Source organism: Moschus berezovskii, chromosome 11 (assembly GCF_049115385.1).
Source record: "Moschus berezovskii isolate FMDL1 chromosome 11, NW_MosBer_1.0, whole genome shotgun sequence".
NCBI classification, from domain to species: domain Eukaryota; kingdom Metazoa; phylum Chordata; class Mammalia; order Artiodactyla; family Moschidae; genus Moschus; species Moschus berezovskii.
Genome location: NC_142470.1, coordinates 14,660,912 through 14,688,689, shown reverse-complemented (window position 1 = coordinate 14,688,689; position 27,778 = coordinate 14,660,912). Strand labels below are relative to the sequence as shown.

The window sequence follows — 27,778 nt, the reverse complement described above, 5'->3', positions numbered from 1 at the left end:
CTACAAGTAATAAATGCTGGAGAGGATGTGGAAAAAGGAACCTTCCTATACACTATTGATGGAAATGTAAATTAGTGCAACCACAATGGAGAACAGTATGGAGGTTCCTCAAAAAAACTAAAAGTAGAGTTACCATATTATCTTGCAATCCCACTCCTGGGCAGATATTGAGAGAAAACTCTAATTTGAAAAGATACACGCACCTTGATGTTCCTAGCAGCCCTGTTTACAATAGGCAAGACTTGGGAACATACATTTAGATTCTTAATCCATTTTGAGTTAATTCTTGTAAATGGTATGAGAAAAGGGCCTAGAGTTATTTTATGAAAAGATTTTCCCTCTCTGACTCAATTTCTTTTAATATATTCTAATTTTCTATTTCTTTTTTATATTTTAAAAGCCTTAAAAGTTAAAGCAAAAATTAACTATGTTGTGGACATGAGTTTGAGTGAACTCCGGGAGTTGGTGATGGACAGGGAGGCCTGGCATGCTGTGATTCATGGGGTCACGGAGAATCGGACACGACTGAGCGACTGAACTGAACCGAACTGAACTGAAGCACTAATGCTTTGTTTAAGGTACTAAGTGTAAAGTTTCAAGCTACAAGAAACTGCCAACACTTAGTAGAGTTCTTCAGTAGTCATTTTTATTATGAAATATTTCAGACATAAATATGTAAAGATTATTATAATGAACATGTATCAACAAAGAAGCTTAAGAAATAAAACATTTCACATCTAGAGGAAGCACACTGCATTTCCCTTTCAAATTGCATTTCCTTCCTATCATAAAAGTAACCACAATCACAAATTTGGTGATCATTCTTGCAACTCACATCCTTATATTTTTGCTTATGTATATCTCTCAATAGTATGTAATGTTACTCTGTGTTTTGTAAAGTAATACATAAGTTATATATATATATTCTGTGTCCTTCTACAGAGAAGAATGTTTTTGCTGAAGTTTTCTATTTTGTCATTTGTTTAGAGATAATTTGGAATTGCTTATTGAAGCATTTTTTTTCAGTGAAACAAGAATTGGATTTTTAATTTTTAAATTAATTTTTATTGGAGCATAGATTCACAGTGTTTTGTTAGTTTCTGCTGTACAGCAGAGTAACTTGGTTATACATATAGCTAGTCTTTTTTAGATTCTTTTCATATATGGATCATTACAGAATATTGAGTTGAGTCCCCTGTACTACACAGTTATTACTTACTTTTTAATACATAGTATTGCTGCTGCTGCTGCTGCTAGGTCGCTTCAGTCGTGTCCGACTCTGTGCGACCCCATAGATGGAAGCCCACCAGGCTCCGCCGTCCCTGGGATTCTCCAGGCAAGAACACTGGAGTGGATTGCCATTTCCTTCTCCAATGCATGAAAGTGAAAAGTGAAAGTGAAGTCGCTCAGTCGTGTCCGACTCTTAGCGACCCCATGGATTGCAACCTCCGTCCATGGGATTTTCCAGGTAAGAGTACTGGAGTGGGGTGCCATTGCCTTCTCTGACATAGTATTGAGTATTTGTCAATTCCAATCTTCCAACTTATCCCTCCTCCTGAAGCGCTTGCTATGATGGCTGCTCTCAAATCCTTGTCAGATCATTCAGATATTTGGTTTATCTTCATATTGATATCAGTTGATTGCCTTTTCTCACTCAGGTTGTGACTTTTCTGGTTCTGGCTATGATGAGTGACTTTTATGTATTTTGGTATCCTGGACATTTTGAGAATTAAGTTATGAGACTCTGGATCCTATTTACTTCTTTTCTTTCACCAGGCAGTCACCCTGTTTATGTTTAGTGCGTAGTCCCTTGCTTACTCTCTTAGGCTTTGGTTCCAATGACAACGTAGGTTTCAGAGCCTAGAGAGTGCCTTTCTGGTTCACTGTGTTCGCCTGGCACTACCAGGGCTCCTGTTTGATCCTGCTGATGCTACCTGCAGGGGCCGAGAGTGCTTTCCCAGGCAGGGCCTGCTGGAGAGAGTGTGGGAGATGCTGGGCCTTGGGGCAGTTATTGTTTCCCTGAGCTGTTCTCAAGGCTACCACCTCAGTTCAGTTCAGTTCAGTCGCTCAGTCGTGTCCGACTCTCCGCGACCCCATGAATCACAGCACGCCAGGCCTCCCTGTCCATCACCAACTCCCGGAGTTCACTCAAACTCATGTCCACAGAGTCGGTGATGCCATCTAGCCATCTCATTCTTGGTCGTCCCCTTGTCCTCCCGCCCCCAACCCTTCCCAGCATCAGAGTCTTTTCCAGTGAGTCAACTCGTCGCGTGAGGTGGCCAAAGTATTGCAGTTTCAGCTTTAGCATCAGTCATTCCAATGAACACCCAGGATTGATCTCCCTTAGAATGGACTGGTTGGATCTCCTTGCGGTACAAGGGACTCTCAAGAGTCTTCTCCAACATCACAGTTCAAAAGCATCAATTCTTCGGTGATCAGCTTTCTTCACAGTCCAACTCTCACATCCATACATGACCACGGGAAAAGCCATAGCCTTGACTAGACAGACCTTTGTTGGCAAAGTAATTTCTCTGCTTTTTAATATATTATCAAGGTTGATCATAACTTTCCTTCCAAGGAGTAAGCGTCTTTTAATTTCATGGCTGCAATCAGCATCTGCAGTGATTTTGGAGCCCAAAAAAATAAAGTCTGACACCGTGTCCACTGTTTTTCCATCTATTTCCCATGAAGTGATGGGACCAGATGCCATGATCTTCATTTTCTGAATGTTGAGCTTCAAGCCAACCTTTTCACTCTCCTCTTTCACTTTCATCAAGAGGCTTTTGAGTTCCTCTTCACTTTCTGCCATAAGGGTGGTGTCATCTGCATATCTGAGGTTATTGATATTTCTCCCAGCAATCTTGATTCCAGCTTGTGCTTCTTCCAGCCTAGCGTTCCTCATGATGTACTCTGCATAGAAGTTAAATAAGCAAGGTGACAATATACAGCCTTGACGCACTCCTTTTCCTATTTGGAACCAGTCTGTTGTTCCATGTCCAGTTCTGACTGTTGCTTCCTGACCTGCATACAGGTTTCTCAAGAGGCAGGTCAGGTGGTCTGGTATTCCCATCTCTTTCAGAATTTTCCACAGTTTATTGTGATCCACACAGTCAAAGGCTTTGGCATAGTCAATGAACAGAAATAGATGTTTTTCCGGAACTCTCTTGCTTTCTCCATGATCCAGCGGATGTTGGCAATTTGATCTCTGGTGCCTCTGCCTTTTCTAAAACCTGCTTGAACATCTGGGAGTTCACGGTTCACATATTGCTGAAGCCTGGCTTGGAGAATTTTGAGCATGACTGTACTAGCGTGTGAGATGAGTGCAATTGTGTGGTAGTTTGAGCATTCTTTGGCATTGCCTTTCTTTGGGATTGGAATGAAGACTGACCTTTTCCAGTAGGGCCTGCTTAATCACTGATGGCGCTGCTTGAGGGGTGGAAGGTACTTTCCTGCTAGGGTAGAGGATGAGTAGACGACGCTGAGCCTGTGGGACAGAGTGTTTCCCAGGGAGGGCCTTCTCTCCAGGGCACCTTGTGCCAGTGCCACAGGAGGAGGGAAACATCAGCCTGGGCCTCCTTCTCCTTCCAGTACTGAATGTGGTCCAGGAGAATTTGGATAGAGGTCTCCCTCTGCTGCTGAGTGGAGGGCCAGGAGGCCCTGGGCCTATTGGTACTTCCGGTGGAGGCAGGTGCCTACTCTTGCAGGTGCTGCTGGTGCAGGCAGGGCAGGCCAGCCAGGTATGGCGTGAAGATGGGGTTCCCCATAGGTCTCTGCTGCCTCTTTCCTGGCCCTTTGGCCAGAGAGAGCTGGCTTTTGCTGGAACTTTAAAAAATCTGTACCTTTTGGTGGTTTGAGTTGTGGGCCTTCCTCAGTACCCATCCAGGATATATGGGCAGCAAAGAGAAATCCCAGGCACTTGCCACCATGTTGTTCCTCAAGTCCTAAGGTCCCTAGCCAGTCTGCCTTCCTCTTTCCACCTTTCAGAGTCCTTTTACGGTTGTCTGTAATTATTTCCAGGATTTTTAGGTGTATTTTGAGAGAAGTAAAAGGAAAAGTGAGTCTTTGTCATCTCATCTGGGACCCGAAGTTGCAAAACAAGTGGGCTATTTTAGTACTGAAACATGTATATCATCATATGTAAAACAGATGACCACTGCCAGTTCGATGCATGAAGCAGGACACTCAAAGCAAGTGCTCTGGGACAACCCAGATGGATGGGGTGGAAAGGGAGATGGGAGGGGGTTCAAGATGGGGAGACATGTGCACCCATGGGGGATTCATGTCGATATATGGCAAAAACCACCACAATATTATAAATAAATTATCCTCTAATTAAAATAATTTAAAAAAGAAAGTGGGCTGTTTTATTTCATAGTTCTTTCCTCACTTCATTTGCTCACATTTTGTTATAAACAGCAGGAAGGAAGCTTAATCTCTTTATAAAACCAAGCTTATCAGGTACACGTGCTGCTTTGCACGTAACTGGAGGGGGCAATGTTGTCATGCTTTCCGTCTCTACATAACAAAGAGCTCCCTTCCTACAGTTTCCAGTACTGTGTTCCTCATTTCCCTTTGAGCGCTCACTGACAGCATCCTCACAGTTCAGATTTCTACTAACAGTCCATTCAGAGAAATGTGGGTTCCATCACGAGCTGGGAAATCTTCCCAGCTACCATCCACTATCTAGTTCCCAAATCACTCCTCAATTTTAGAATTTTTAGTGTCATCATCCCCACTCTCAGGCACGGTATCTGAACTAGTTGTCTACTGCTGCACAACAAATTACCCCAGAACTTAAGGTCTTAAAGCAACACGTCTTTATTATCTCACAGTTTCTGGGATTCAAGGATCTGGGCATGGTTTCTTCTACTTCTGGGTCTCTCACAAGGCTGCAATTAAGGTATTAGCTGAAGATAAGGTCACATGTGAAGACTCAACTGGGGAAAGATCTGCTTTGAAACTGACATGGTTGTTGGCAGAATTCAGTTTCTTGAGGGTTGTTGGACTGAGGGCCTCGGTTCCTTTCTAGCTGTTGGTTGATGACCGTCCTTGATTCCTTGCTAAGTCTCTCCAACATTTCAACTTGATTAATCAAAGACAGCAAGAAAGAGGGTCTGCTAGTAAAATGGAAATCACAACCTTATGTAACCTCATCATGGAATGAAGATCCCATCATCTTTGTCATATTCTACATGTTGGAAGGAAGTCACTACCTTCAGCTCATACTGCAGGTGGGTGGGTGGGGGCAGTACATAGACACGAATACCAGGATATGGGGGTCATTGGAGGCCATCATAAGGTCTGCCTGCTACAGTCACCATCATTATTCCTTACAATTTTAGTGTTTTTTATAACCAATAATTCTTACCTTTTATAGACTACTTACTAAGACTCAGTTTTTCTCCCATAAAAGAGGCTTAAAATAATGGCTTATTTTCGACTTTAGAACCTCCAATTCTCACAACTGTGCTGTAATGCCTCACTAATTTATGGAAACATAGTGGATATGACTACCTAAAGATTCTTTGTTGTTGTTCAGTTGTCCAGTCACATCTGACTCTTTACAACCCCATGGACCACAGCACGCCAGGCTTCCCTGTCCTGCACCATCTCCCGGAACTTGCTCAAACTCATGTCCATTGAGTTGGTGATACCATCCAACCATCTCATCCTCTGTCATTCCCTTCTCCTCCTGCCTTCAATCTTTCCCAGCATCAAGGTCTTTTCCAATGAGTCGGCTCTTCCCATCAGGTGGCCAAAGCACTGGAGCTTCAACTTCAGCATCAGTCCTTCCAATGAATATTCAGGGTTGATTAAAGATTCTTACGGAGGTGATTTCTCCCTTTCCTGAACCATCATACTATTTAGCCATGTCTTCCTTATGAGTTTTTGGTACTTTTGAACTTGTTAAAAGAGATATTTGTAGTTAGTTTTATCTCCCATGCTAGACTGTAGGCTGCTTGAAGGCACATTATACATTTTTGAAACATTCTTTCTATTCCTGATGGCACTAATATATTTACCATGGAATTCAGTAGATATATAACTTTTTAAAAAACAAAATCCTTGCGGCATTTTACAAAATGAACTCAATATCTTTGCAACAATAAAAGTAAGATACGTATTTGGTAAAGTGTCTCTAGCTCACCTAAGTTTAATCAGGTACTAGATAGACTGAATACTAATTGAGCAGATTAATCACAAGCAATATGTATCTCAACACTAAAAACCTGAGTAAGTAATTGATGAATGAGTTGACAAATATTTTTTTTCCTTACACCTATCCCTGGGCTTCCCTGGTGGTCCAGTGGTTAAGAATCTGCCTTGCAAGTTAGGGGACACTGGTTACACCCCTGATCTGGGGAGATTTTACATGCCTGTGAGCCACAACTACTGAGCCAGTGCTCTAGAGCCCATATTCTACAACAGGAGAGGCCACCACAATGAGAAGCTCTTGCACCGAAACTAGAGAGGAGCCCCGCTCATTGCCACTAGAGAAAGCCCGCCTGCAGCAAAGACCTGAACGTGAAAGTGAAGTCGCTCAGTTGTGTTGACTCTTTTCAACCCCGTGGACTGTAGCCTGCCAGGCTCCTCTGCCCATGGGATTTTCAAAGGCAAGAATCCTAGAGTGGGTTGCCATTTCCTTCTCTAGGGGATCTTCCAACCTAGGGATGGAACTCAAGTCTCCCACACTGCAAGCAGACTCTTTACCATCTGAGCCACCAAAGAAGACCTAGTGCATTCAAGAATAAAAATAATCAATTTAAAAAAAAATACCCCATAGATATTTGTGTATCTACTTATTTATTTATCCTTCTATTATTGTTTTTTGAACTAGAATTTGGATGTGTTTCTAAATAAAACATTCGTTTTATGCCTCCAAAATATTTCTACATTATTTATAATATATATCTATATCTAAATCATATATAACATCATCACTGTGCATTAACATTAGTTAATATTCATTTATTCATAATTCAGCATAAGTTAGATTTAGGTGGTTCAAAATTGGAAGGAGAAAAACAGTTTATTTTGGAAGACTGCACATTTTTCTAATTTCCTAATACTGAAAATTTTAATGAGTTTCATATTTGAGGAATTATTGTAATGAAGTTGTTAATCCACAAACCCACTAATACAACCATCAAATGTTTTTTGACTGCCATGCTATCTTGACACATTTAATTTGCAGAGGGGTTCTAAAACTTGGATCCCAATTGTATTCTGGTGATAATAACTTAGTCGGCTTATTGATAAAAAGATATTTGTTTAGGTGATGTTCATATGTGTTGCTAAGTTGATTTTTCTTGTCTTGAATAGCTCCTTTCTGACATTCTCTAATGAGGTTTAAAACTTCCTCAACTGTGCCACCAAAAATTGCACTGTGGTAGTAGAAATCTCCCTCTTCAAAAGGGATGAAAGCTGCTGATTTATGTCTTCTCTCATAAGGGAAAGTGTCACCATCTTTAAAATACCACCATGCACTAAGTTGAGCTACAGATTTTCCCAGGGTTTCAACTCCAAAATCATCCTTGAAGATCTGGTTTGCATTCATAACAAAGAGAAAGTTGACTTCATACTGGATATGTGTTATGATGCAGTCAAATAAGTTCATCATGTATATGAAATAAAAATCGTTCCCTATGTCACTTTTGGCCACTAAACATAGTTTAAATGTTCGAAGGGGACCTAACACTATGGGAGGCAGGGTGGAGAGGCTATCCAGCAGGATGTAAAAGACAACGTTGTAGCCAAACATGAAGTGCTTATTTGCAGATTGGATGAACTCAGTCAAGCTCCGATTTGAAAACCTGTGAAACATGGAGAACAAACAAACACACAACAGAAAAGACTTATTTTACCGGAAATCATCAGGAAATTGCCTGTCATTTAAAGGTGCTAACGTCGCTTCAGTCATGTCCAGCTCTTTGTGACGCTATGGACCATAGCCCACCAGGCTTCTCTGTCCAAGGGAAGTCTCTAGGCAAGAATACTGGGGTGGATTTGAAACCGTGTGCAAGCCCCTGTGTCTTTGTCTTTTGAAGTAAACTGCTGACTCAAGAGTCAATGATTGGGAAATGCGAAGACTGGAAGCAAAGAATAGCTGTTGGGCTAAGGAACTGCTAACAATGTAGACTATAATTCTGCTACATAACAGAATTACTAAACTCTCAGTTTCCTGAAAGATATAGATAAAGGCCTGACACACATTCCTAAGTTGTTTTTACAGGAAGTGGAACCCCTCCAGGTGAAAACTGCTGACCACAAGAACACAGACCCTAGACTGGTTGAAACCAGGTTGATGATGCTGAAACTTCACCTTGATGGCCAACCAATCCAAGACTTGTCCACAAGCTGATCACGCCCTGCTCCTTGAACACTATAAAACTCCTTACCACCCCCTCCAAGGTGGGTCACATGGCCTTCAGGGCATAAGCCCACTGGGGCCCCCTTTGCCTGGCAAAGCAATAAAAGCTATTCTTTTCTACTTCACCCAAAAGTCTGTCTCCTTGTTTCTGTTTGGCACAGGTGAACAGAGGCCGAGTTTAGGCAACAGGCTGCCGTGCCCTGCTCCAGGGGATCTTTCCAACCGAGGGATGAAACCCATGTCTTTTATGTCTCCTGTATTTTCCAATAACAAAATGGGTTCTTTACCACTAGTGCCACCTTCAGAGCCCATCTTTGGTGCTTAAGAACTACCAATAGGTAAGTGTAGTGCTGCTGCTGCTGCTGAGTCGCTTCAGTCATGTCCGACTCTGTGCGACCCCACAGACGGCAGCCACCAGGCTCCCCCGTCCCTGGGATTCTCCAGGCAAGAATACTGGAGTGGGTTGCCGTTTCCTTCTCCAATGTGTGAAAGTGAAAAGTGAAAGTGAAGTCACTCAGTCGTGTCCGACTCCTAGCGACCCCATGGACTGCAGCCCACCAGGCTCCTCCGTCCATGGGATTCTCCAGGCAAGAGTACTGGAGTGGGTCGCCAGTGCCTTCAGGTAGAGCAGTTGGGTCTAAAACTTTAAGTGTATTGCTTAGTGAAAGAGAATGTAGTGAGCTTGTGGGCCTGAGAAGCACCATTGAGTTTGTTGTGAAAACTAACTGGATATAAATGAAAAGATTCCCACAAAGTATTAAGGATTCAGATATGGCTGAAGAAAATAACCACTAAAAATAATTATACTGTCAGAGAGAAATAATGGTTAGAGCTATTCATAAGTAGCGCTCTAAATGTAGAAAGTCTATGGGTGCTTGCTTATCCACATTTCTTCCCAAAATGAAAAAAAGGGGGGGTGACTATTAATGAGTGGTGCCTACTTTCCGGGAACACATATTATAGCCAAGCCTATGGTGATGTTCAGCCTTCTGTAGTATTTTTCCAGGACCGGTCTATTGTAAGTTTCTTCCCATATGACTGGAGCAAGCCAGCTGGTTGTTGTTATTACATCAGGACGTTTTCTGTTGAACAGACAAGAAACAAATAGATCAGTTACGACTGAGCGACTGAACTGAACTGAACTGAACCACTTTATTATGAGAGGAAAGGTTGTTGTCCAAGTGATAATAACATGATTTTCAAGTGCCTACTATGTTCCTGGAATGGTGATTAAGTGCTTTTTCCATTACTCATTAAATCCTTCAATGTCCTATAAGTTCCATTATCATCCCTATTTTTCATATGAGGGAATTTAGGTCACAGATTTGAGTAAATTGCTTAGTATCACACAGCTAATAAATGGCAGAGTCAGGCTTCAAGATCAGCCAACTGGGCTTCCAAATCTTTACTTCAGTCCTTACGCCATACTGCCTTTTGAGCCCAGGGATTTTTTTCTTTGAGCTCTGTGAAAGTGAAAGTCACTCAGTCGTGTCCAACTCTTTGCGACCCCATGTACTATACAGTCCATGGAGTTCTCCAGGCCAGAATACTGGAGTGGGTAACCTTTACCTTCTCTAGGGGATCTTCCCAAACCAGGGATCAAACCCAGGTCTCCCGCATTGCAGGCAGATTCTTTACCAGCTGAGCCACCAGAGCTCTGACTACAACTTAAACTGAAGTAGCCCAGTGTCTGAACATTTCTTTGATTGTTCCTAAGACAGCACCACTATCTCCTTATATTACCCCCCAATCCCCAACTTCTACTTTTCCTTTTTCTTCCTCCTCTTTTCCTAGAAGTTCAAAGGATTCTCTTTTCATTTCTTCTTAATGCTAGGCCCCCCCATCACTGCCACTTGGAAGAAAATGTGATTAGTTCACAAAGGAAGAATGATATTGGATTTGCTTGTAATAATAACAAAATGACAGCAGAAGCCACAGTATTTGTAATAAATACTTTGGCTGGAGGCAGGGTGTTAAACTATTAAAGTCAATTAAGACCTTTCGTTTTGGAAGGAACTGAATACAAAGTGAGACGCTGTTTTGCTATTAGTGATCACAGGTGTTAATCAGAAACACCCATTACGGTTCAGTTCAGTTCAGTTCAGTCGCTCAGTCATGTTCGACTCTTTGCGACCCCATGAATCACAGCACGCCAGGCCTCCCTGTCCATCACCAACTCCCGGAGTTCACTCAAACTCACGTCCATCGAGTCGGTGATGCCATCCAGCCATCTCACTCTCTGTCGTCCCCTTCTCCTCCCACCCCCAAACCCTCCTAGCATCAGTCTTTTCCAGTGAGTCAACTCGTCACATGAGGTGGCCAAAGTATTGCAGTTTCAGCTTCAGCATCAGTCCTTCCAATGAACACCCAGGATCGATCTCCTTTAGAATGGACTGGTTGGATCTCCTTGCAGTCCAAGGGACTCTCAAGAGTCTTCTCCAGCACCACAGTTCAAAGGCATCAATTCTTCGGCGATCAGCTTTCTTCACAGTCCAACTCTCACATCCATACATGACCACGGGAAAAACCATAGCCTTGACTAGACAGAACTTGGTTGGAAAAGTAATGTCTTTGCTCTTTAATATGCTATCTAGGTTAGTCATAACTTTCCTTCCAAGGAGTAAGCGTCTTTTAATTTCGCGAGAGACGCCCATTACAGTTAGGATATGTCAACCCTTAATAGTATATTAGTTATAATAACAAATTCTTCAAAACTGCCCCTTTTACTGTTTTAGCTTATACATTTATTTTTTATACATTTGAACCCTCCCTGTTCTTAAAATTAATAGTCAGCCACTTCTATTTGGCTCATAAGTCTCAGACTCTACCTTAAAACTGGCCAGATGTAGCCTTGTCAAAATTTCTAAGTGATGATACTTAGAAATTAGGCTACAGATGCGAATCAGTGTCTGTTTGAGACAATGAAAGAGTTTGAAAATCCTCTCTCTTTCCTCATTAGATCAAAGATTTCCTGCCAGGATGAAAGAAAATAGCATCTCTGAAAGCAGAAACAATCACAAACGTGTTTAGAAATTGTTTGATAAAACAGAAGAGGAAGAAGAGTCATTAGATTTATAGTGGTCATTAAATTAGAGTTAGACTATCGGTACTAAACTCTTCCCCTGAGAGGCAAATCTGGCCAGAGGACATCCTCTGAAAGGTGAACAAGATGACCTGCCCTCCAAATGTTAGCCACATGCCTTGTCTAGCCTCCCTTGTGGCTGGCTTAGTGTCTGTATAGAGAGAGGCCCCAGCTACTTGGACTCCAGTGGAGTTTGTACATGGACTCAGTGACATGAATGTTTCCCAGCAATGAGTGCCAACTCTGAGTTTTGAATAATAGTATGTGAATAATATACACATATACATAAATACACATGTGTATCCAGAATTTTAAAATCTTGTTTTACAATAATGAAACAGTGCACATTTATCTGCACCTTGGTTTTCTTACTCAACCTTGTGAAAATCCTTCCAGGTTTTTCTGCACAGGTTCTTATTCATTTTTAATGGCTGCATAATATTCCACAACGTGGTGTTTAGTCATTTCTTTATGAATAGGTATTCATTTTATTTCTGGAATTTTTTATGAAAAATGATACAATAAACTTTCTTAATCTTGTATCTTGTGTATTGCTGCTGTTATTTTTATCAGTTAGTCCTACAAGTAGGATTCCTGTTTATGTATGTTCATTTTTATTACATGTTACCCAGCTGGGTTTTTTTAAGTTTTATTTTTTATTATTATTACTATTATTTTGGCCACTTGGCACGGCTTATGGGATCTTAGCTTCCTGACCAGGGATTGAACCTGTGTCTATAGCAGTGAAAGCACCAAATCTTAACCACTGTACCTCCAGGGAATTTCTGGTCATTTCATTTTAGACTGCAAGCCAGTATATGATGCTTAATAATAAAACACAAACCCTCTAATTAAAGAATGCCTTCTACCATTATTACCATTACTACCAATATTATGTAATGGTTTGTTGTGTTATGAAAGTACTATCACTTCAATCACTCAAGATGTTTCAGGTATTATTCTACAAATATTGAGTGTCTACTATGTATAGGATTTTCTTCTAGGTACATTCTATTGGGAGAGGCAGATAATAAATGAATAAACCTGCCAATAAGCATTATGTCAGAAGTTGATGAGTGCAATGGAGAAAAATGAAGCAGAGTGAAGAGAAAAGGGAATGGGAGGTGCCATTTTATATGAGTAGTTGGAGAAGGCGTCACTGATAAAATGACACTAGACTGGAGTCCTGATGGAAGTGAGAGAATGAGCCATTTGACTACACAGAGGAAAGCAGAAGGTGCAAAGGCCCTGAGGGGAGAACATACTTGGTGTATCTGTGAAACATCAAGGAGGCCAGGGGTGGAGTGAGGGAGACAAATGTTGAAGATGTTGGGCAGCTATTTTATCCATAAATTTTTTCTATTTTAAACCCTTTGAACCCTTTGGAAAGGTATCTTAAAAGAGTATTAGTTCTTTATGTTCATAACAGCAAAAACTTGGAAACAGTTCAAGTGCCCTTTGACCAAGCAGTATATGAGCAAACTGGTATATTTTCACAGTCAATTATTATGCAGCCATCAAAATGAATGACAGTGATATGCAAATTGGTGATGAATTTCAGCAATCTAATTTTAAGGGAGAAAACAAGTCCTTGAAGATTACATATATCATGGTATCCTGGGTATAAAATCATAAACAACTAAAATTTTAAAATTGACTTCCCAGAATACACCCGGAAGATATAAATTTATACTTTAAAAAAGAAAGCAAGAGGATGATGAACCAGGATTCAGGATTGTGGTTATTTCAAGGGGTAGGGCAAGGAGAGAGAGTGGAGGTATTAAAAAGGACACAAGCTAGGTATTGAAGTTATTGTTGTTGCTGTTTAGTTGCTGAGTCATTTCCAACCTTTTCTGACCCCATGGACTATAGCCCTCCAGGCTCCTCTGTCCATGGGATTTTCCCAAGTAAGAATCCTGGAGTGGGTTGCCATTTCCTTCTCCAGGGGATCTTCCTGACCCAGGAAGACTGAACCCATGTCTCCTGCATTGGCAGATGGATTCTTTACCACTGAACCATCACAGGAAAGCCCTGTTGAAATTATAGGACTTGCAATTTTTGCTTCATTAAAACTAAGCAAAAAAACACACAATGTGAATTTTGCATGAATGATGATAAGAGTGAGTCATGAAGCAAGGATTATTATTAATCTAATTCTCTGCGACTGCAATCCATTAAAAATATAAATACAAAACAGGGATGAAATATAAACAAATAATACACATAGAGAATGCTCAAATTCAGTAAGGATTACAGAAATACAAATGGAATGGAGATATTTCAATTAAGCTGTGCAAGTTACAAAATGTTTTCCACTCCATTAACATTTATCCTCTATAGATTAGAAAATAAATAGTATAATTATTAAAGGGCAATTTAGCAACCTAAAGCAATATTTTAAATGTTTATATCCTTTTAAACTAATGATTCCATGATGGGAATTTATCTTATAGATAAATTCACACAGCAGTTAACAAAAATATATGTACAAGGTTATTCATTGAAATATTACTTACAATAGCCCCCAAGTTGCAAACAATATAAAACCAACAGGGAATGGTTAATAATTAAATTATGGTATACAACCATTATAAAGAATGAAATTTCCCCCTGAATGTTAATGCCAAAATCAGGAGGAGTTATTAATGACATTTTTCAAGCTGTTACTAAAGAGATTTTTTTTCCCCTAATAAAACCAGGAATGTTAAACCAGACAACAGCTTTTTCATTATGACCCTTGATTGCCTAATTTTGATAAATAGGTCCTAGGATTGTATATAAAAACTTATAAAAGTAAAAAATCCAAGTCCTGTAAACCTCCCAGTTTAGCTATAATTTGATGATGGAAAAAAAAACCTTCTCATTCAAATAGAGTTATATTAATATTATTATACTATTATTATGTTATTGTAATATATAATTACATTATTATTGCATTATTAATACATTGTTATAATTTTATATTGTTGTTATTATTTTTGAGTAAAATTTTTGGTTCTTACTTAGGATTAAACCAGTCTGAGAGCTGCGGTTCTCCTGTTTCTTGATCCCTAGGTACAAAATGAAAATCATGTCAGTGATCTGCTCATTCAACAAATTCATGTTTGCTGGTTCTGGGACTATGAACATTTAGATCACCTCCTGTCCTCAGGAGGTGACAGAGGAGCAGGAACGAAGATAAGAAAGATAAGTGCTAATGAGGAAAACGGATCTCCATGAGAGCATATAAATAGGGCATCCAGCCTAAATTTGGGGTTAAGGGAAAACCAGTTGAAGAAGAAATATGTAGATTGAGTCTGGAATAATAAAGGTTACACTAGGAAAGTTGTGTAGGGTGAAGAGCTTTTGAACAAGGGCAGGAAGGCAAGGAACAGTATTGGGAGGGCGGGGGGAATACATTTTAAAAATTAACAGAGCCAGAAAATAATGCATATTCTTAGAAAATGCAGATTTATCAAACATTAGTACCTTATTATGTGATAAATACTCTCATGTTTTAAAATAAAGGAGTTGGAGTAGGGGTCTGGATGTTCATCTTTAGTTTCCATTTAAAGATAGGATACACTAAGGTTTTATTGTACTTTTAAATTAATTACATAATTAACAAGGTTATGAGAGGACTTCTCTTTCATAAACTTGGAATTTTTGTAAAATAAGAATAACTTTTAGTTTCCTGTGCTCCCATAAAAATGGAATAGTCCTAATTTTCCCTATTTCTACCCCTAAGTATACAAGAAAGATCTTAATGACCTAGAAAATGATGATGATGTGGTCACTCACCTAGAGCCAGACATCCTGGAGTGTGAAGTCAAGTGGGCCTTAGGAAGCATTACTATGAACGAAGCTAGTGGAACTCCAGCTGAGCTATTTCAAATCCTAAAAGATGATGCTGTTAAATTGCTGCCCTCATTATGTCAGCAATTTTGGAAAACTCAGCAGTGGCCACAGGTCTGGAAAAGGTCAATTATTCCAATCCCAAAGGGCAACACCAACTGAGAACTTCCAGACATACAAGCTGAGTTTCGAAAAGGCAAAGGAACCAGAGATCAAATTGCAAACATTTGTTGGATCATAAAGAAAGTGAGGGAATCTCAGAAAAACATCTACTTCTGCTTCACTGACTATGCTAAAGCCTCTGACTGTGTGGATCACAACAAACTAGAAATTTTTTAAGGAGATGGGAGTACCAGATCACCTTGTCTGCTGAGAAACCTCTAAGTGGTCAAGAAGCAACACTTAGAAGCAGACATGGAACAATTGACTGGCTTAAAATTGCGAAAGGAGTATGACAAGGCTGTATATTTTCACCTTGCTTGTTTAACTTATATACAGAGTAGGTGGTGCTAGTGGTAAAAAACTTGCCTGACAATGCAGGAGATGTGAGGGATGTAGGTTCAATACCTGGGTTGGGAAGATCCCCCAGAGGAGGGCATGGTAACCGACTCTAGTGCTTTTGCCTGGAGAATCCCATGGACAGAGGAGCCTGGCACGCTACAGTCCACAAGGTTGCAAAGAGTTGGACTTGACTAAAGTGACTTAGCATGCACGCATGCCAAGTGTATCATGCAAAATGTTGGGCTGGATGAATCACAAGCTGGAATGAAGATGGCCAGGAGAAATATCGACAACCTCAGATGGGCATATGATACCATTCTAATGGCACGAAGTGAAGAGGAACTAAACAGCCTCTGGATGAAGATGAAAGAGGAGTGTGACAAAGCTGGCTTAAAACTCAGCATTAAAATAAACCAAGATCATGGCATCCAGTCCCATCACTTCACGGCAAATAGAAGGGGGAAAAGTGGAAGCAGTGACAGATTTTCTTTTCTTGGGCTTCAAAATCACTGCAGACAGTGACTGCAGCCATAAAAGTAAAAGACACATGCTCCTTGGAAGAAAAGTTATAACAAACCTAGACAGCATATTAAAAAGCAGGGATATCACTTTGTCAACAAAGGTCCGTATCAGTTCAGTTCAGTTCAGTTTCTCAGTCATGTCCTACTCTTTGCAATCCCATGGACTGCAGCACACCAGGCCTCCCTGTCCATCACCAACTCCCAGAGCTTATTCAAACTCATGTGCATCAAGTTGGTGATGCCATCCAACCATCTCATCCTATGTCGTCCTCTTCTCCTCCTGCCTTCAATCTTTCCCAGCATCAGAGTCTTTTCCAATGAGTCAGTTCTTCACACATCAGGTGGCCAAAGTATTGGAGTTTCAGCTTTAGCATCAGTCCATTCAATGAATATTCAGGACTAATTTCCTTTAGAATGGACTGGTTGGATCTCCTTGCAGTCCAAGGGACTCTCAAGAGTCTTCTCCAACACCACAGTTCAAAAGCATCAGTTCTTCGGTGCTCAGCTTTCTTTATGGTCCAACTATCACATCCATACATGACTACTGGAAAAACCATAGCTTTGACTAGACAAATCTTTGTTGGCAAAGTAATGTCTCTGCTTTTTAATATGCTCTCTAGGTTGGTCATAGCTTTTCTTCCAAGAAGCAAGCTTCTTTTAATTTCATGGCTGCAGTTACCATATGCAGTGATTTTGGAGCCCCCCAAAATAAAGTCTGTCACTGTTTCCACTGTTTCCCCATCTATTTGCCATGATGTGATGGGACTAGATGCCATGATCTTGGTTTTCTGAATGTTGAGTTTTAAGCCAACTTTTTCACTCTCCTCTTTCATTTTCATCAAGAGGCTCTTCAGTTCGTCTTCACTTTTTGCCGTAAGTGTCATCTGCATATCTGAGATTATTGATATTTCTCCCGGCAATCTTGATTTCAGCTTGTGCTTCATCCAGCTGGACATTTTGCATGATGTACTCCGCATATAAGTTAAATAAGCAGGGTGGCAATATACAGCCTTGATGTACTCCTTTCCCAATTTGGAACTAGTCTGTTCCATGTCCAGTTCTACCTGTTGCTTCTTAACCTGCATACAGATTTCTCAGGAGGCAGGTAAGGTGGTCTGGTATTCCCATCTGTTTAAGAATGTTCCACAGTTTGTTGTGATCCACACAGTCAAAGACTTTGGTGTAGTCAATAAAGTAGATGTTTTTTCTGGAACTCTGTTGCTTTTTTAATGATCCAACGGATGTTGGCAATTTAATCTCTGGTTCCTCTGCCTTTTCACGGTTCATGTACTGTTGAAGCCTGGCCTGGAGAATTTTGAGCTTTACTTTGCTAGCGTGTGAGATGAGGTCCGTATAGTCAAAGCTATGGTTTTTCTGGTAGTCATATAAGGATGAGAGAGATGGACCATAAAGAATGCTGAGCACCGAAGAACTGATGGTTCTGAACTGTGGTGCTGGAGAAGACTCTTGAGAGTCCTTTGGACAGCAAGGAGATCAAACCAGTCAATCCTAAAGGAAATCAACCCTGAATATTCATTGAAGGACTGTTGTTGAAGCTGAAGCTCCAATACTTAGGTCACCTGATGCAAAGAGCCAACTCATTGGTAAAGACTCTGATGCTGGGAAAGGTTGAAGTCAAAAGGAGAAGGGGGTGGCAGAGGATGAGATGGTGAGATAGCATCACCAACTCAAAGGACGTGAATTTAAGCAAACTCTGGGAGACAATGGAGGGCAGGAAAACCTGGTGTGATGCAGTCCACAGAGCTGCAAAGAGGCAGACACAACTTAGCAACCAAACAACAACCACCCCTAAATAGCAACACACCCTGGACATTGTTTATAAAGCAAACAAAAAAGGACTCTGAAAGCAAAGAAGGCAGTTCAGGTAGGCACCCCAGAACTCAAGCATTGTCATAGCAGTGAGTTCCCTGGGTTTTCTGCCACCTGTATTCCAGAGTTCAAGAGAAGCCAGTAACCCAGAAATGTCAATGGGTATAAACACGAAAAGAACCTTGAGAAAAGCCCGCTCTTTACAATTAAAGGACCAGGAAAAGGGCAGCCTAGCAAGACAGAACACTCTGAGACTACTCACTCTACTCCAGCCCAGTATGACAGAATAACTGTGGCCCCATATCCATCCCTCCAGCAAAGACCAAGTGGAGAGCTAACACTTCCATGCTTGCCAGACTGTATGAGGCCTCCCTCCCCTCCTCACTGGTGTTCAGTTGGGGTTAGAACCTTCACCACTGCTTAGCAGTGTGGCCATCTTCCTGTGGTCAGTGGCAGTGGAGACCATGTAAGGAACCTAAACTCTCAGCCCCACTCATTAGTAACAAGAAGTTGAGACTCTTCTTACACGAACACGGAGGCAGAGTTGAGGACCTGAAAGCTCAACTGACTGTAATGGGGAGGTGCCAACCCATTTCCCAGCTGAAGCAGTATCAGAGGATGCCTCTGAAAATGCAAGATTTAAATGAAAATATAAATTTGGTGGTCCTAGGGTTTAGGGAGAGTCAGGGAGAGGAATTGGCTATGAGTATATAGAAGCTCAGAGGAGATCTTTGTGGTGATGGAATAGTTTTGTATCTTGATTTGTGGTTACACAAATCTATACATAGGCTAAAATGTCGTATAACTATATACATACATTGTCCCAACATTAATTTCCTGTTTTGTTATTGAATTGAATTGTTATTGAATGTAAGTTGTGACAATGAGGGAAATTGGGTGAAAGGTATGTGTGACTTCTTTATACTCTCTTTGCAGCCCCTGTGAATCTATAATTATTTCAAAATCAAATATTAAAGAACACTTTAAAGTGTATCTTTTGACATTTCATAGATGTTTTTGACTGAAGTTATTTCCTTACAGGACTGCTCAAGACTTATGCTCTTTCAAAACACAAATTGCCCAACTTTATTAAAAACTATACAGTGACAAGTGGAGAACTTTAAAAAAAACAGTTGTTTTTAGGGTTTGTTTCACTAATTTCTTGGGTCCTACACAATGGTCAATGGTAGAAAACATGATTGACTAAAGAGGGCTGTCAATCTAAAAAGAAATATCATCCTGGACAAAGATACATCCTTAAACCATAGAAAATGTCAAAAACTTATCAGGTTTAAGCAAATGAGTGTGTCAAATGAGCAAAACTGGAAGATATCCATACAAACTGATATACGCCCCAAATTTGTCAGTGGTTGCCTCTAGAGAATTCAGTCTAGTTTTCTGTTCTTTCTGATTGCCATTACCATTAGAATCCACTTGACTCCAGTCAGTTTGCCCTCCAGGCAGTTTGCAAAGTACTTATAGAAAAAAGATTCTTACCAGCAGAAATTCATCTTCTGTAGGTTCTTCTTTATTCTTTAGATACAAGATAAAAACGCATTTTAGTGTTAAATTTGAAAAATTGCCGTTGCAATTGAATAACAAAAGAAAAGTCTAGAATTCAGATCCTTTCATTCACTCACTTGTTAGCCAGATAATTACTAAGTATCTACTATATGCCAGGCACAGTGCTCCTATTCTGGAATACATGGCATCTCATTCTGACATGATATTACAGTTCTGAAATCCAGGCCAGCAATGAGCTTATGGTCTATTATTTCCTTTTTGAGCAAGCACATTATCTTCAAAAGGATGATATTAATACTATTACAAGTGACCACAAGTCCTTTCTGTTAAGGCACAATACCTCTAAAGAGCAAATAACACGTAGAACATGCAACCAAATCTGTAGGGTTAATTTTATAAGGTATTAGCTCTCACAGTTTAGCTGATTGTCAAATAGCACCAGGAGCATTGCATTGCTCCTTTTAAAAAGATCATGAAAAGAAGCCCATGGAGGAGGGAAGGATTTGAATTTTTCTGTGTGAGAGAATTGTAGCAGATTAACTAATTTATTTCCCAGTATAGCTGTGCTTCTGTAGGAGGTTACTTTGAGTCTCTTTCTATTAGAAGGATTATTGATATAACTTAAAATGTATCTAAAATAACCCCTTAACACTCTCAATCCTCTCAACTTGCATAATTTCTTTCTCATAGTGTTATGACATAAAATTCAATGCTCCTGACATTATGTTAAATATTTCTTTCCTTATTGTCCATCTCCTCCACTTAGAACATAAAGCTTCATAAGAGCAGTTACTTTGCGTTGTTTCTGAGTACTAAATTCCTAGAACTTAGAATAGGGCCTGGCACCAAGGAGGCGCTCAATAAATACTTGTTGAATGTTGAAAAATGAAAGAATTAATATATTTATGATTTTATTTGTTCCCCAAAGGGAAAGCAACTCCTGATTAATTTAGGGAATATTTATTAATAATTTTTGGACAACACTCAGCATTTTAGATCAACCCTGCCAGTCATTAAATATAATAACTCATCAGTCTATTGTATTTACTGAGAACGATGCATAATCAACATCAAGGATAAAGCAAATGCAATCAATAACAGCAGTTTCCATTTGGTATTCATTGTCTCCTAGAAAAAAAGAGGAGAAAAAGTTTTTTGGGAAGTAGAAAACAACTTTCTTGCCATCTTCTAATAACATATTAATTTATGGAAACGTGGCCATCAGTCCAAGTGTATGATTCCAGAATGCTCAGCTTTAGGAAGAAAGCAGACTTGAGTCAGGAAAACCACCTATTGTGTTTGACGTGCTGGAGAAATCTCCCATAAGGTGAGCCCTGTAGGAGGGATTCATTTCAGATTAGGTGCAAAGGGCCTGTGATATTCTTTTCATAAGTGAAAGTCACACAGTCGCATCCAACTCTTTGTGACCCCATGGACTGTACAGTCCATGGAATTCTCCAGGACAGAATACTGGAGTGGGTAGCCTTTCCCTTCTCCAGGAGATCTTCCCAACCCAGGGATCAAACCCAGGTCTCCTGCATTGCGGGCAGATTCTTTACCAGCTGAGCCACAAGGGAAGCCCATTCTTTTCACAGTCCTTTATCAAAGCCCATCCTATTTGCATAAATGAAATTCAGTGAAACTCTTTCTACTTCACTTAGACTTCTGTGACAATAAAATGGGGTACTAAGGACGATATCATTATGCATTAGATATATTCTGTTCCAAAGCTGATATGTATATATACATGTAATCTCCTCACAATGATTTTGACTGGTAATTTATTCAAAATCTAGAGTACCAGAAACCTAAAAACAAACACACTCTTTCAAAGGTGAAAGTGAGAAAGTAAAAGTGTTAGTCGCTCAGTCACGTCTGACTCTTTGTGACCCCATAGATTGTAGCCCGCCGGGATCCTCTGTCCATGGGATTCTTCAGACAAGAATACTAGAGTAGGTAACCATTCTCTTCTCCAGGGAATCTTCCTGACCTAGGATCTAACCCAGGTCTCCTGCATTGCAGGCAGATTATTCACTGTCTGAGCTACCAGTGTTATAAACAGATTAAAATTTTAAATTAAAGGCAGTAAGCTCTTAAACGGAATATTTGGCTTCAACCAATGACTGAGCTTGTGTTGAAGGTGTTTTGTCAGGTTAAGGGTTATGGTTTACAAGCATTAACTGATTTCATCATCCAAAAATAGATCCTGCCTGTAGGTTATGTGTTGGAGTAAAATGGAGGTCTCTGATATTTGCTTTTTGAACGTGAATTTAGTGAGCAGGATGTTTTAGATCTGTGCCTTCCAACATGGTGGCCACTAGCAACAAGTGACTAGTGAATACTTGAAATGTTGCTAACGCAACAGCATACTTGGAAGACTTGGTATGAAAAAATAATGTGGAATCTCTCATTAATAGCTGTTTATATTGACTTCATGTTGAAAAGAAATTTTGAATATTGTGGATTAAGTGAAATATATCATTAAAGTGAATTTCATGATTCTCTTACATTTTTGCAGTGTAGCTTCACATTTGTAACATTTCAAGTTACAAATGTGGCTTGCATTACATTTCTATCTTATAATTTTTTTATAAATAATACCACATTGGGGAATGCTTTAACTGGGCACAATTTTAGTGTCCCCGCAATGTGAAATGGCCACCTTTTAAATTCAAGACCGTTAGATACTTCCCTATTAGTGGTTAAGACTCTGTACTCTCCATGTAGGGGGCAGAGGTTTGAACCCTGGTCAAGGAACTAAGATCCTGAAGGCTGCACAGCACAGTCAAAAAAAAAAGATCAAGATGGTTAGAAATGCATGCGATAAGATTCCACCTAGCCAGATTATGTTCTGACAATATGCCCTCAATGACATTTTTTTTATCACTAGCACCACCTGGGAGCCCCACTGATATCACTTTTAAAGGCTAGTAGTGTATTGATGTGTGCCCTATTTTGTACACTGTATTTTCAAGGCCAGAGTTTGGGGATGATCCCTATCTGGGAATTTGCCAGATGATCCAAACCTTCATATCTTTCCTTCCTAAGAGCCTTACCTTTAGTTTTGGTGATATAAAGAGAAAAAGTCCTAGGATATTTTCCGAGCATTATATTTCAGGAATTCTAAAAGAAAAACCAGATATTGTGTAATACTTCTCTGATATTTGAGTCTTTTATGCTAATGGTGATGTCACCACCCTTTTATGATGAGAACTTTAAAAAGTCATAATGACAGTCATAATGATACACTTGGTAGGAAGTTTTACTCAGGGCTGCCAGATGGTATAACTTTTTCTTATTTGAAAAACTAAAGGACTTAAAAATGCTTTGCTTTTAGTTTATTTTGTTGTACTTCCTTCCTTTTTTGATGACTTTTGCTATAGAAATGCGTTTGAATAGTGTGCTATGTATGTTTATGAATGACAGAAGAAAATGCAACATCTTTTTCTTCATCTTGTTTTAGGCATTGTCCATTATTCCAGGTAAAGCTAATCTCCTCTTATGCTTTCTTAGAATATTTTAAAAGTAGTTATTTTTCTGATTATGGAAGAAACACATTTCCAGGTTTTAAAATTTGTCAAGTGCAAAAGAGCACAATGGAGAAAGTGATAATCATCCAGACTTACATTTCCTGAGATAGTCACTCTGTGTTTGAGATAGCACGCATCCTTATTTTCTTTAAAAATAGTTTTTATTATTGAAACACTATTTTAAGAACAGTTTTTCTTATTGAAAAACTTCTTTAAAATAGTTTTTTTTTTGAAAAAAAACAGAAAAAGCATTATATAATGTGCACTAAATTTTCTATTACCTCAGCACCGATTTTTCCCATCATCCCTAGCGACAGCCACTCTTCACAGTTTCTTGGGTTTTATTCCATAACTATTCTGTGTTCTGAAAGCATATATACATTTTTAAGTATATAGTTCTCCTTTTCTCACAGATAGCAGCATACTGAAAACACCCTTCAGTACTTTGAAAGCCTCCCTTATTTTGAAGATCTTTCCAGTACATCTCATATATGACTCATTCTTTTTCTAGTGAAATTTATATTGTTATATGACTATATCATGATTTATTCCACCAGTTTTCTATTGCTAGAGATTTTGGTTGTTTACTGTCTTGGCTATTCTGAGAAATGCCACAGTGAAAAAACTTGAACACGCTCTATGAGCACATGTTGAACTATATGTGTTAGTCGCTCAGTCGTGTCCGACCCTTTGCAACCCCGTGGACTGTAGCCTGCCAGGCTCTCTGTCCATGGAATTCTCCAGGCTAGAATAGGAGGGGGTAGCCATTCCCTTCTCCAAGGGATTGTCCCAACCCAGGGATCAAACCCCAGTCTCTTGCATTGCAGGCAGATTCTTTACCGTCTGAGCCACCAGGGAAGACCTAACATTGAACTATGCTGCAGGATAAATTCCTATCAATGGAATTTTGGGGTCAAAGGTTAAATCCATTTAAAATTTAAATGAATGTTATTGAATTGTTTTCCATAGAAATTGTTCCAACTTAACTTGTACCATCAGTGTATGAAAGCACCCATTTCCTTATACTCCCAACAACATAGTGCACTGCTAAAATTTTTAGTATTTGACAGTCTGAAAGGTGGGAATTGTATCTCAGTGTAGTTCTAATTTGCATTTATTTTATTATGGCTGATGTTGAGCATCTTTTTGGATATTTAAGAGCCATCATAATGCCTTCTCTAAACTGTTTGTAGCTTTGTTCATTTTCTATTAGGCCTTTGCATTTTTATATTTTTAAATAACCTTTTTATTTTGGTATAATTTTATATTTAAAGTTACAGTAATTAAGATCATAAGATTTTAAGATAGACAAAAAGCTTATTGGGACAGGACCCAGAGTCCATAAATTGACCTACACCTATATGGACAATTGATTTTGACAAATAGGAAAAAGTAATTCATTGGAAAAAAAAAGATAGTCTTTTTTAAACAAATGACTCAAACAATTGGATGTACATATGCCAAAAAAAAAAGGAGAGAGAACTTTGATCAGTACTTTGCACCATACCAAAAAAAAAATTAACTCAAGATTGATTACTGACCTATATGTAAAATTTAAACAATAAAATGTAAATGAGAAAAAAAAACAATTAAGACAGTGAAAAAGAAACTAGAGATTGGGACAAATATAGTTTAAAATGGGCAAAATATTTGAATAGATATTTTACCAAAAAGTTAAAACACACAGAGAAGGTAATTAAGTATATGAGAAAATCCTATTAGTCTTTATTATCATTAATCTTTCCCTGAAGGAGAGCATGGCAATCCTTTCTTGCCTGGAGAACCATGGACAGTGGAGGTGTTTGGCAGTTACGTCCATGGGGTCACAAAGAGTCGGGCATGACTGAAGTGACTAGCACACACGCATCATTAGTCTTTAGCAAATGCAAGTTAAAATCACCATATTTACCACCACGTACCTATTAGAATGGCTAAAATTAAGAAAACTGACCACCCTAGCGTTGGTAAGGATGCAAGAACTGGAGCTCTCATATGCTATTGGTGGAAATGTAAAATGGTGCTACTTTGGAAGAGTTTGGCAATATCTTAATCATTCAAGCAAGCACTTACCATTCAATTTAGCAAGTCCTCTCCTAGATATTTACCCAAGAGAAATGGAAACTTATGTCCATAGGCAGACCAGTTCATGACTGTTCATAGTAGTTTTCTTGGTAGTAGGCAAAAGGTGGAAACAACCCAAATGTTCAACAACAAGTGAATAGGTAAACAAATTGTGGCATGGCATGTCCATACAATGGAATAGTACTCAGAAAAAAAAAAGACCAGAGTATTGATACATGCAACAACATAAATGGACCTCAAATGTGGAAGAAGCCAGAAAAAAAAGGACATATGTTGTATGATTCTGTTTATATGAAATTCTTAAATACTCAAATCACACTATACAATGCACATTTTAATGTCTTGGCTGCCCCAAAACCAGACATCCTTCTTTTAGAGGGAATCCTAAATTCAAGGAGCAAAAGCATCCTCTGTCCCGAACGGAATCTGAAATAGGCAGAACTTTCCTCTCCCTGCCGGCTGCAGCTTAAATGTGGCCATGCGATCTAAACCACCTGCTGTGCTCATCAGATTCTCCTATCTGGGGCTTCGAGGCTTAAGGGAGTTCAGTTTGAGATTATCCATAATACAGTCAAGGACTAACATCATGACAGATGTTTCCAAGAGTACGGAGGTCAGTGGGGAGATAATAAGTGATGCGCTCAGGGTTGGTACTCAGAGAGATTTATACCTTCAGCAGAATCTCATGGGTCTGTTTCCTCCCGTAGTCCCTTTATATATCTTCAGCTGCTATTTGCTAAGCACTCTGAACTGCCTCTTACTGTTCTGTAGTAAACACTGCTCTTACTCATTACTATCTAGTTCCCTCTTCCTCCCCAGGCAGATGGCAAACAGCATTTCCTAGCCCTTTTGTGTTTGGCAGGGGCATGTGGTAAGTCCAGGCTGAGGCACTGAAAAGCCTCTCTTCCCCTGACACTGTGACTAACAATGTCACCGGTAGTGGACCCATCATTATTCCAGGTCCCCAGGTGACAGTATGGAGCAGATTATCTGGCTCCAACACTCACTACTAATGTATGGTGAATAAGAAAGGTTTTCTTGTGTGTAAAGGTCACGAAGATTTGAGGGTTCAATTTTCCTACCAAACACACATTTCCATAAATTTTTTATGTTTTGATGAATCAGAATCATTTTCAATGCACTGATAAATTCAGGTATTGATACCAGAAAGAAGGGTTGTAGGCCACAAAAACTTCAGGAAATTGGGGGAATCTAGAATTGGTTATTAGACCTTATTTGGGGTTTAAAGGAAATTGAGAAGTCACATTCGTATTCAGAGAGAGGTATGTGGGAGGCTATGGAATACAGCAGTAAACAGCTAATTAAGTTATCCTGGGGCTCCCATGAAAGAAGTGTTCATTGAAGACAAATTCTGGGGAATAATAGTTCCTACTGTAAAAATATATGATGATGATAACTGGTGTTGCTGCTGTTGTTCAGTCACTAAGTCGTGTCTGACTCTGCAACCGTGAACTGCAGTACGCCAGACTTTCTTGTCCTCCACTATCTCCCAGTTCAGTCACTCAGTCATGTCCAACTCTTTGCGACCCCATGGACTGCAGCACACAAGGCCTCCCTATCTATCACCAACTCCCAGAGTTCACTCAAACTCATGTCCCTTGAGTCATTGATGCCATCCAACCATCTCATCCTCTGTCATCCCCTTCTTCTCCTGCCTTCAATCTTTCCCAGTAACAAGGTCTTTTCCAACGAGTCAGCTCTTCGGATCAGGTGGCCAAAGTATTGGAGTTTCAGCTTCAGCATCAGTCTTGCAATGAACACCCAGGACTGATCTCCTTTAGGATGGACTGGTTGAATCTCCTTGCAGTCCAAGGGACCCTCAAGAGTCTCCTCCAACACCACAGTTCAAAAGGATCAATTCTTCAGTGTTCAGCTTTCTTTATAGTCCAACTCTCACATCCATACATGACCACTGGAAAAACCATAGCCTTGACTGCTGCTACTGCTAAGTCACTTCAGACGTGTCCGACTCTGTCTGACCCCATAGACGGAAGTCCACCAGGCTCCCCCGTCCCTGGGATTCTCCAGGCAAGAACACTGGAGTGGGTTGCCATTTCCTTCTCCAATAGCCTTGACTAGATGGACCTTTGCTGACAAAGTAATGTCTCTGCCTTTTAATATGCTGTGTAGGCTAGCATCTAAAATGTTCCTTCTGGAGACCTTGGGGGTCAGTGCAGGAGCACTGGCTAGGAGTCAGGAGGATGGGGTTTGAGTCAGGGGTTTGGACTGGATCACAGTTCTCCCTGTGAGCTGTGGGTGCGTCAATATGCTGTCTAGGTTGGTCATAACTTTCCTTCCAAGGAGCAAGTGACTTTTAATTTCATGGCTGCGGTCACCATCTGAGGTGACTTTGGAGCCACTGTTTCCACTGTTTCCCCATCTTTTTGCCATGAACTAATGGGACTGGATGCCACGATATTAGTTCTCTTAATGTTGAGTTTTAAGCCAACTTTTTCACTCTCCTCTTTCACTTTCATCAAGA

At 39.9% G+C, this 27,778-nt stretch overlaps 1 protein-coding gene across 1 annotated transcript; it reads right to left on the bottom strand.

Moving 5' to 3' along the window:
- Positions 1-7,147: 7,147 nt before the first annotated feature.
- LOC148776091 (N-acetyllactosaminide alpha-1,3-galactosyltransferase-like 1) lies at positions 7,148-20,785 on the bottom strand. The gene is made up of 5 exons (XM_088841722.1): positions 20,712-20,785; positions 19,637-19,672; positions 14,456-14,503; positions 9,313-9,453; positions 7,148-7,814 (listed from the first exon to the last, which is right to left on the bottom strand). The coding sequence occupies exons 1-5, from the start codon at positions 20,783-20,785 to the stop codon at positions 7,148-7,150; spliced, it is 966 nt and encodes a 321-aa protein (XP_088697848.1).
- Positions 20,786-27,778: the final 6,993 nt, after the last annotated feature.